Source organism: Globicephala melas, chromosome 19 (genome assembly GCF_963455315.2).
Source record: "Globicephala melas chromosome 19, mGloMel1.2, whole genome shotgun sequence".
Taxonomy (NCBI): Eukaryota; Metazoa; Chordata; class Mammalia; order Artiodactyla; family Delphinidae; genus Globicephala; species Globicephala melas.
Genome location: NC_083332.1, coordinates 58,209,223 through 58,220,055, shown reverse-complemented (window position 1 = coordinate 58,220,055; position 10,833 = coordinate 58,209,223). Strand labels below are relative to the sequence as shown.

General features: G+C 58.0%; 1 protein-coding gene across 1 annotated transcript; it reads right to left on the bottom strand.

The window, feature by feature from the left end:
• Positions 1–3,433: 3,433 nt before the first annotated feature.
• On the bottom strand, positions 3,434–9,328 carry ADAD2 (adenosine deaminase domain containing 2). Its single transcript, XM_060288307.1, has 10 exons — positions 8,869–9,328; positions 5,695–5,835; positions 5,319–5,366; positions 5,106–5,231; positions 4,873–5,023; positions 4,628–4,795; positions 4,354–4,580; positions 3,986–4,229; positions 3,622–3,742; positions 3,434–3,538 (listed from the first exon to the last, which is right to left on the bottom strand). Exons 1-10 carry the CDS (start codon positions 9,326–9,328, stop codon positions 3,434–3,436), a joined length of 1,791 nt encoding a protein of 596 aa, XP_060144290.1.
• Positions 9,329–10,833: the final 1,505 nt, after the last annotated feature.

The following is a 10,833-nucleotide window of genomic DNA, read 5'->3' as shown; positions in this document are numbered from 1 at the left end:
AGTGGTGATGGGACTAACGTTACATACGTGGCACCGGCCCTGAGGAGGTCTGCCCTGGTTCTCCCAGATGTTTGGGTCCCCCCGGAAGCCGACCCCACGGCCAGGATTTACATGCAGGCAGTTTGGGAGATGAACTGAACCAACACTTTACATCTTTAGGACACACCCACAAATATCAGTGAGAAATATTTTGTTTCCAAGGACAGGAAACTCTAATCAGACTTCATTTAACAAGCAGACAAACTAAAGGAGACTTATTGGTTCTTATAACTGACAAGACACAAGGAGTTCAGGTGTGGTGTAATCACATTCTTTAGGTCTTTCTGAATGCTTCTACGGCTCAGCAAAAAAGAGCTCACAATAAAATGGAAATTTTCAAAATGTCTTCTAGAGCCGTATTTTAGAACGGGGATTTTGTTCCTTCCCTCTAACCCACTCCTGTAAAGAGAAGATACTATCATTCATTCATTTTACATTCAACGCTTATTTGCTGGGCATGTTCTTTGTGGGAGACCTCAAGGAAGGGATGGAGAGAAACAGGCAACAGGCTGACCTCCGGGAGCTGGGAGCAGCCAGGCCCTGTGACAGCCACCAACGATGACTGCTAACATCGGGAACAGTGCTCGGCACACTTCTCAGTTCATCCCACCATGACCCTGCAGGCCACGTGTTTGTGACCGATTTCCCAGGTGGGGAAACTGAGGCTTGGAAAGGTGGAGTAGCCCCTCAGCCGCTGGGTCCACACCTGTGCTCAGCGGTGAAGACCACACACGGGGAGGGGCAGCGCAGTGCTGGGGTCCAGGGCAGACCCCTGGAGCTTGGAGCTGCAGGGAAGGGAAGGTGGGCATGATGGCAAAGGCGTCGTGGAGGAAGCGGCGTTTGAGCTGTGCCCGGCTGGGTTACGTCACCTCCCTGCTCAAATATGCTGTTGTTGGCAAAACCTCACTCAGAGGGGATCGGGCCAAGAAGACATTAACAGGCTCTCCGTTTCAGAAGCAGCCTTCATCGTCACCCTGCAATCATAAGCTGAGTCAAAGGAACTGAGCGAATATTGTGTAATGAGGACTGTCTTGGGAGGGGAGGATTGGCCAGGCAGGTTTATGCAACATGGGGACAAATATTGCTTACTGGGCAGAACGCAGCAGAGTTAATGTCATTCTGAACAACTTGTTTACCCACTGATTATGTGATTAATGAATATCAAAAGGCTCGCTGCATAGAACTGCCATTTGGAATGGCTGGTATATTTCTGGATCTGGTTGTAGTCACCATCGCAGGACAAAAAGGAAATCAATTTAAATGCTCTCCGGGGGAAAAACATGTGTAGTAAATGTGCTACTTAATAGGCTTGGCTGTTTTGAAAATCCTCTCCATCCCTGAAAAAAATAACCAGGAGAAATCATTATTTCAAAGCTGGCCTAAGTTTGTTTTCTTTTAAATAACAACACGGGTAAATAACCTCGCTGTTTTCTCAGTTAAAGAAGAAGAAGAAAAAAAAATCAGCGCTTACCTGGCTTTGGAGACCCTCCATCCGGGTCCAAACTTCCCTCCGCCCTTCTTTTGCACATGCGCGTTCCTGGACACCTGTCCTGCCTTTGGCGGCTACTCCCACCTCCCCCAGCCCCTTTCCCACCCTCTCCCAAGCCCGCCAGCCCGCAGCTCTTTCTCTCAATGGCAAAGGCTGTGTCTCCCATCCTCGTGGCCGTTAGGAGAGCCGAGGAGAGATGGTCGGAGCCAGGAGGAAGCTCCTGGAGCCATACGGTCCAGTCACGTTATAAAAGAGGTCGGGGGTTCTGTCCAAGGTCACAGAAGCAACTCCAGTGGCAGCCCAGGCAGTGAGTGGGATTGAGGGGCTTGGAAGTCAGGTGCCTGGACGGGAACCGCAGCTCCATCCTGACCCCGCGTGCTCTTGTGGAGGTTACCCAACTTCACCTTGGGAGTTTTCTCACCAGTAAATGGGGCAGCGATAGCATCTACCTCTTCCATATGACAGCATCTGTAAAGCCTCGGGTGCAGGGCCTCCGGAGCCTCTAGCCTCTCAGCTATTTCCTCTGCCCCCACGTCCCTCCCAGGTCCCCTCGTTGACAGCGGCACTGGTTGAAAGGGAGGGAGCACGGGCCCAGTGGGCAGGCAGAGGGAAAGCCCAGCCTGAGGCCGGATGGGCTGGAGGAGAACAGGCCACCTGGCCTGGCCTTCCAGTTATTTCTGCAGATGAGTCGACCCAAGTGCACCGAGGTTAAGCGGCAGCTGAGGCCACACACACCCGGGGCCGGGAGGTGGCTTGGAGGGAGGGGATGCGATTCCAGGGCTCCATCATCTGCTCCGGCCTGGCCCAGCTTCCCAGCCCACCAGGGAGAGCAGTCTGTAGTTCTAAACCCTGGAACTGCTGAGGGAGCAGGGAGCGTCCGGCCACAGGGTGTGGAGCTGCGGGCTGGTGTGGTCCTCAAGCCCCCCTGGCCCCAGGTCCCCAGACCTCAAAGCTGCCTGTACTCCCGCTCAACAGGCCCTGCCCAGGCTGGGGTGGCGCCCAGGCCTGCAGACCTGTGCGTGGGTGTGTGTGCACGTGTGCGTGTGTGCACATGTGAAGTGTACAGCATTTCCCTCCACACTCAAGGTCCTTGGACAGCCCGGTAGTCCCCACAGACTCACTGCAGCCCCCCGAGGAGAAGGAAGGAGACCCGCCCACCTGGCCTGAGAGGCAGGCTAGGCAGCCCCCATCCAGCGGGCACAGGGGCTCGGGCCGGTCACAGCCTCAGCCAGTGTGACAGCTGGGGCGGCCGGAGAAAGCCTGGGCTCAGCTCTGCGTGAGCCTCCTGCTGGCGCCCAGCGCTGCCCCACCCACTCGCGGGAACCCAGAGGACGCAGAGGGCAGGAACTGGGGCTGCCGCCTGCCTGGGGCCGCCTCTTCTCCCAAAGCCACTCTTCCCGGCAGCGGCTGGCCGGACCCAGCTGGCTCTACGGGCCTCGTGGCTGCCTCCTCTGGCCAGGTGCCACCCTTCTCCCCCAACCCTGCCGGGCGAGTCCTGGGAAAGGAAGGAGACCAGGGAGGACAGGCTCCCACACCCGCCGCCCAGGACACCACACTGCCGCCCCCAGGCGCGAAGGCTGGGCGACGACGCAGTGATTCTGTGAGGAGGCTCCAGCCGAGCCCCGGCCACCACGGGGCCTTCTCCCTTCACAAACCGAGGGGCTACGACTCCCCTCTTCCCCGCCAGAAAGCCAACAACACACAGAACTACCAGAAACAGCTTCTTTATGCAAGACCCGAATATGCAGCCGCCCCACCTCTCCAGCACTCCAGGCCCTCCCTCCACCCCCAGCTTCACCCTGTGTCCCCGTGCGCCACCCTCCCCCGCCCCGTGCCCCCGCCCAGAAACGGCCCTCCTCCAGCAAGCTCCGCCTGGGCTCAGGGACCTCGGGCCGGACGTCTGTTTCAGTTTCTGAACTTGCCCACCAGTGGTTTCGAGGGCCAGGCCCCCAGGCCCTGCTGGTCCAGGAGGAGAGACAGCTGCTGGCGAGCCTCCTGGTAGGGCCCAGCCTAGGGCAGGAGATGAGACGGTGGAGAGAGGGTGCCTGCTGGGGGTGCAGGAGAAAGGGGCTGCGGGCAGGGAAGCAGCTGACCTTGGCTGCCTCGTAGGTCTTCAAGGCCAGGAGGTGGGACTTCCCGAGAGCACGGGCAGCCTGGCGGAAGGCCCAGAGAAAGGCAGCCTTGCAGAGGCGGGATGGAGGCCCCAGGGCAGCGCTGGGGATGGAGAGAAAGGGACCGAACGTCGGGGGAGGGCAAGGGAGGACAAAACTAACAGGCCCACTCCATGCCCCGCACACCACCCACGCCGTGACAATCCGGGGGGTGGGTCACGGGGTGGGTCACATTACCGGTAAGAGGCTGGCAGCTAGATGCGATCTCTTTCCCCACGGGCAGGGGGCCGGGGACCCCCACCACCAGGCGCCCGTCCCGCTGCCCCCCCGCCCGGGCCCCGCTCACTCGGCCTTCACACGCCCGGTGGCCACATCCACCACCTCGACGTCAGGGTCCCCCAGGCTCCAGTTGAGGCTCAGGCCCTGGCAGGTGTTGGAGGGGAGGTCGGAGGGGGCCACCGAGGGCCCCGCAAACAGGTGCAGCATGGTCCGGGTGTAGGGGGGCGGCAGGCATGGCCCCAAGGCGCCGTCGAGGTCAGGCCGGGCGTGGATGGCCCTGCCCAGGGCCGGGGTGTTCTGGCAGGGGTCGGCTGGGGGGACAGAAGGCCCAGGACGAGACCTGAGTCTCCGCCACGCTCCCCCGCACCCGCACCCCCCCACCCCACCCCCCAGCCCGCCCCAGCCCGCCTCAGCCCTCCCGCCCTCGGGCCTCACCCAGGACCAGGCTGCTGGCATAGACGGGGGGCAGGAAGTGGGCCAGCAGTGCACCGCCCAGCCCCAGCACGGCCCAGCGTGCCAACTTGTCGCTGGCTGAGAGGCAGCCCACGTGGGTGTCGCGGAGCGCAGGGGCCACGTAGCACACGGGCATCAGCCGCCCCTGGATGTGGGCCTGCAGGCGGAGGTGGCAGCTGTGCGGGAGGAGGACGCGGGGCTCAGGGCCGCTCTCCCCACCCCCGCCCACACGGCCCTCCCCGGGCGCGCCACATACTAGATGTCGTGGGCAGCTCCCTTGGGGGTGTTGCTGACGTACAGGTGCAGGAAGATCCGGGGCTTGAGGGCGAAGGGGGGCCCGGACCCCGGCTGGGGGACCACCACAGACTGCTCCTTGCCCTTGGGGCCCCCCTGCGTGGCCAGCAAGAGCTGCCGAAACAGGAACCTGGGGGCGGAAGGAGCAGCAGCTGGGGCGGCCCGGCCCACCTGGAGCGGCCACAGAGGGTCCTCCCGACCCCTCACCTCAGCAGGGCCCGGCGGGCCACCACCAGCCCGTGGCAGTCGTGGAGCTGTCGGCCCGAGAAGTCCAGCCACCCGGCACAGCTGCCACTGCCGGTGCCCAGCGCCACCAGCTGGTAGATCTCCTTGGCGTGGCCCTGGGCGCCCGGGACCTCTGCGGGGAAGGGGGCAGAGATGACTAGACTGAGGCAAGAGGCCCAGAGGCCTTCCGAGGTGAGGGGCAGGGCCAGCCCTACCTCTCTCCAGGATGACTGCGGCCACAGTCCCTTTGCAGGCCCAGTACTGCGAGCTCGCGTCCACCAGGCGGTCAAAGCCGGCGCTGACCACGGCCGCGCAGCGCTGCTCGTGGGTCAGGATGTTCTCTGAGGGTGAGGGAGAGGGCGGCGGTGGGGGGCCCACAGGCCACGCCCCTCCCGTGCCAGGGGTCAGGTCAATGGGGGCCCACCTACCAATGCTCAGGGGGGCGAGTGGAGGCCAGCTGGGGGTCTTTGGGGTCTCTGGAAGACAGACAAGGGGCGGGCTGCCGTAGGTGCTGGGGTCTGCCCTCCTGTCCTGTGTCCTTCAGGAATCCCAGAAGTCCCACTGGCAAGCAGTGTGTGTGTGTGGGGGGGGCTCATCCTCCAGAAGCCCAAAGTTCCTGGGCTGCCCCCAGCAGTCCCTGTCCTCAGGAACTGCTAACATCCTTCAAAGGACGTTAGGGCCAGGTCAGCTCCCTGTGGGCCGGGTCCTGATGCCCAGATGGTCTCCGCAGCGACTCCCCCCTCCCCACACACGTGCATCTGCCCCCCGCCGGGGCTCAGGGCCCTGGGTCCCCTCCCCCGGTACCTGGGCTCTCCAGCCGATGCTGGATGTAGTGGAGGGCAGCCAGCGCTGCCTGCTGCTCGGCCTCTGCCCTACTGTAGGCGGTGCCTGCAGGGCAGACCACCCCATCCAGCTCCACGGACATGGAGAAGGGCAAGCAGGGGTCTGGGGAAGGAGGGGCTGAGAAGTAGCACCACGCACCTTGTCCGCATCATGGGCCCCTTCTAAGAGGGCCATGACACCTGCTAGTGAGCAGGACAAGAATGACAAGGTGACAGGCCTGCGGACCTCCACCCAGGCCATGCCCACTCAGAATCCTCACTAGGCCCTCTGAAACAGCGCCCTATGACCCCACTTTACAGAGGGGGCACACAAGGGGCAGGTTGCGTGCCCAGGTGGTGCCAGGACCCACATCCAGGGCTGCACTGTTCCCAGGATGAAGGTCCCCTGTCTTCCCCCAAACACACAGCTCTATTTCTTTTCTACATTTGAAAGGGTCATCTTCCAAACCCTACCACTTCAGGTGTTACTTATGACACAAAAGAGACAGATGAAAAATCCTAGAACTGGGATCACTTGGTCAAAGGGCATAAATTTAGTTCCGTTCGTGGTATTTGCTGGTACCTGCTGCTAAACTGGTTGCCCGAAGGGCTCCCTTTTAGAAGAGAACCCACATTTCAGTGCCCCTCCCTAGCACAGAGATTCACCTACTTTAAAAGGGCATCAAAAATGCCAACTAGGGGCTTCCCTGGTGGCGCAGTGGTTGAGAGTCCGCCTGCCGATGCGGAGGACACGGGTTCGTGCCCCAGTCCGGGAGGATCCCACATGCCGCGGAGCGGCTGGGCCTGTGAGCCATGGCCGCTGGGCCTGCGCGCCTGGAGCCTGTGCTCTGCAGCGGGAGAGGCCACAACAGTGAGAAGCCCGCGTACCGCAAAAAAAAAAAAAAAAAAAAAAAATGCCAACTAGTAGATGCAGAAGGAAGGCTAGCATCAGGAATCCACGGCAGCCAACGGGGTGACAATTAAATCTGGCAACAATCATCAAAGGCTGCTAGAGCCACGAGGTGATGGTGTTCTGGGGAACAGGATAGTCACGCCATCTGGAGATGCCCCCCTCGGATGACTGATGACGCACCCAGGGGGAAGTGAAGACACCTGGCAGACGCCACCCTAGTGAGGCCCTCCCAGCTGACATCCCAGGGGTAGGACAAACAGGTCTCAGGTCTGCTGGTGGGATGCACAGCCAGGGCCACGAGGTTCCTACGGGTGCTCCTGCCGGGTATGCATCACCTGAACCCAATCCTGCGGAAACAGACCCAAGTGAACGGAATTTCTACAGAACAACCGGCCCTTACTTTGCAAAAACATCAATGTCCTGAAGCCAGAGACACTCCGAGGAATTGTTTCAGATGAAAGGAGATTAAAGAGGTGTAAGAGCTAATGTGATAGGTCCTGCTGGGTTGGGAAAAAATGGCCCTTATTGTGACCAGTGGCAAAAATTGAATGTGAACGGTAATTAGCTAATAGGATCATATCAATGTCCAACTTCCAGAATTCGATCACTGGACTGCCATTATATAAGACGATGTCCTTGTTCTTAGGAAATACATACTGAAGTGTTTAAGGAGCAGTAAATCAGTGTTCAGATTGAGCACGACAAATTAATGTGGATATTCATATATAAATATATAGAAGGGAGGGAGGGAGAGAGACATACACAAAGTAAGTGTGGCAAATGTGAACTGCAGAAACTGGATGAAGAGTTTATGGGAACTCTTTTATACTAGTCTTTGAAATTTTACCAAAATAAAAAATAAAAATGACTGAAAATATGCCTATGCATGTAAACGGTGGAAAGGGGGACCTTAGGCAGAAGGGAGGGGCCGATATTACCCAGTGGTTCAGCACAGGCTCTGAATGCAGAGTGCCCCCTCTGGGCTACAGCCCCTCTGGCCTCAGTCTCCCCATGGGTAAAGTGGTGGTAACGGTATTGTGCTCCCTCGAGGATTACTTGTGAGGACTCCAGGAGTTACTGTCTGAAGGCCTTCAAACAACACCTGGCCCATCTCCAGAACTCGTGAACGTTAGCTAGCATCACTGCTGTTGAACCGATGTCCTTACTTCTGTATTCCCGATGCTCTGGCATTTGGGGATTTGATCCTGGAGAGACTGACCCTCCCAGGGCTAGCTAATTCCTGGACATAGCAGATGAGTCCCCTGCAAGCACGCCCTTTCATATAGAAACCAACCAATCCAGAGCTCGCGCCCCAACCATCAAACTCTCACACAAGCCAACACTCCCCACACCCTAAATCACACCCCCCCCAGACCAGGTACTAGACAACTAGGAACCAACCCCTAACCCCTAAACTTACTGTCTTGCCTGCCTCAATCCTAAACTTCCTCTGCGTCCCTACCCTGCCTCAACCGTTCTGTCCCAAGAAAACCCCATAAAGGCTGTGGGGTTGGGCTCTGCCCTCTCCTCTACCTCCGGACCACCCCCATCCTTTCCCACATGGTCCGGCATGGCAAGCTGTGTCTCCTGTTTCTAGGGATCTGTATTTCCTTTTTCCTTCATGGCAATCATTCTCACGTCTGCTGTCTTGCCATACCTGATGAAAACAAATCCCGGGTAGGTTTTGAACACATTATCTCTTTTTGAGCTGTTCCATTGGGGTTCTCCTAGGAGGTTTTACAAATGCTCCCAAAAGCTTAAGCGATGATTCTCTTGCTGCCTCATGAGAAGCAGGGAATGTCCTGGCTTAAAGTTGGGAACCTGAATTTAGGACCTGGTGTATTGCTCTTGGGGAGGGCAGGGGGAGGACTGTAATGATTACATCTCTTTGCGGTGTTGCCATCATCACGCTGTGTTTGATAACGTCTTTGACTTTGGGGCTGGCCCTCGCTCAGGTATCTCCTCTCCAGTGCTGGCATGGCAACTCTAACTGTATGTAACTGGCCCTCAGAAAAGCCTGCTGAAAGGCTGGGGTAGCTTGAGGCAGGTCCTTTAAGCAACCCAAGCTTCAGATGTGGCCATGACCTGCCAGTTAGAAATCTGATGTACCTGGTGCTCCTGGCACCGCGCTGCTCACAGCAGGGCCTACCCTCGGGCCCCAGGCTCAGGCCCAACTCACAGTCCTCCTCCCTTCATCTGGGGTCGGCCCAGGGCACGCGGCCGTCCCAGCCCCCTGGGCCTCACCTGCTGTTTGGTTCTCTCGGAAGATCAGGGAGACTCCCAGAGTGGCCGCGCACTGAGTAAGCAAGGCCACGGCCTGGCCCGGTGGCGGGTCTTTGATCTGTAGGCCCAGCTGTCTGGCCGCCGTCGGGAACTCTCCGGCGGGCCCGGCGGACGGAAAGGAGACCCTGTGGGACCTCCGCATCCTTCCCCTCGAGTCTTCCTGTGCCCTGGCTGCCCCCAGTTCCCAGACACGGGCCCCCACCCCAGGCCCACCATGCCCCGTCGCCGAGGCCTGGAGCTGCCCGCCCTGCTCGGCGTCGTCTGAGTTGGGAGCGGGCACGATCTCCCAGGGGTCTTGGCCCAGGTTGGCCGAAGGCCTCCTGGGGCTGGGCCCAGGGCTGATCTGCAATGACGCCGCCAGGCGGGTCTTCCTGCGGGCACCGGCGTTCGCGCCCAGGGCTGCGCTGGCCTGTGAAGCCATGGCCGGACGCGAGGACCCGAGAGGACAGTGGGCACGTTCTCACGCCACCCGGGCCCTTTTACACGCGAAAGCGAGCTCGCGCATGGGGAGCACGTGACACGACAGACAGCGCATGGAGAGCTCCGCCTCCTACCTCTCTCCTAGCCAATGAGAGCCCATAAAGCTGTGGCCGACAGTGTGCCCAGCCAATGGAAAGGCCAGTCTCCCAAACCGTTGGATGTGGACTGAGTGGCCACCTGACCAACATCCTACATCCGGGGGGCGGGGCTTCAGGTGTGAGGTGGGGATGGGGCACTGGGCACTCCCATTAGCTTCTTCTCCGCCCTTGCCTGGTATTGGGGAGGCAAGGACCAGGGGAGGGGTCTGGGGACACAAGTCCAGCACCTCACCCCTGCTCCCATCCTAGGATGCCTCCCAAATCACGCCATATCATGCCAGCCTGCCCCCAGCTGCTTGATTGAACCTGGCGGGGGCGGAGGGGCGGGGGGAGGTGGAAAGTCAGGCCTCTTTTGATAAATGAAGGTGTTTTCAATTGCAGCAGCCCCACAGAATCTTTAGGACCTACATTTAAAAACTGTTCACCGTAGGCCTTCCTGAAACCAACTGTAAATGCTCGATGTGTGCTCTAGCTAAAATTACTCATCTGGTACCCTGTCCACCCATCCACCCCCCGATTTTTTTTTTTTTTTTTCCAGAAGGGATTTTGGGTTGGTTCCTAAAAATATCGCAAGACAGCAGTGCTTTAAGATGAGGGACTAGGGATGAAGGAGATAAAACAAAAATAAAATGAAGTTAGGGATGAAGACAATTTACATATGGCCTGCTACGATGCAACGCAGTTACTCGAAGGGGTTGGAAATTTTAACAGTCTTCGAGGCAGTGCATGGGAAAACGTGACCAATGATTCAGTTTACCGTCTGTAAGCTTTGTCACTGTTGCCGCGGCTGCTGATTGCTACCTTTGGGTCTGAGAACACTAGCCAGGATTGGGGCAGTGTGGATACAGAGGCATAGGAGGAGCAGTTGGTAGAACCAGTAACATTTGACTCGGGAAGAGCAGCTGCAGGGAGCGGCATAGATGCAAACTCCCAAACGTTTCAAGGATTGGCATCAGGAATTATGGTTTTTCTTTCGTGTGTAGCCCAGAGAGCAGAATTATACCTAGTAGAGGAACAGCATAGCAGGTGTTCAGTAGTGGAATGAGGACTACACAAATCCACAAAGACTTCACCAGAGTCACCAAACCCAGAAACGTCACCAGCAGGAAACTACACAAACAAATGGTGATATATTCAGACAATGGACTATTACTCAGTAATAATTTTTTAAAAAAATAAACAAGCTAACTTTGTGCTAACAATCACATATGCGTGTTGAGTGAAAGAAGCCAGACTAAAAAGACTATCTTCCACATGATGCTATTTATATAAAGTTCTGGAGCTGCCAAAATTCATCTGTGGTGATGAGTCAGAATCGTGGTAACTTCTTCAAGGAGGTATTGACTGG

Bases quoted from the DNA above. Each gene is read 5' to 3' on its own strand.
- ADAD2 (XM_060288307.1), bottom strand. From the start codon at position 9,328: ATGGCTTCACAGGCCAGCGCAGCCCTGGGCGCGAACGCCGGTGCCCGC. The intron at 5,836-8,868 runs GTGAGGCCCAGG...CTCCTTCCCCAG, and splicing joins CCGAGAGAACCAAACAGCAG to ACCCCTGCTTGCCCTTCTCC. The intron at 3,743-3,985 runs GTGAGCGGGGCC...CTCCATCCCCAG, and splicing joins ACCGGGCGTGTGAAGGCCGA to CGCTGCCCTGGGGCCTCCAT.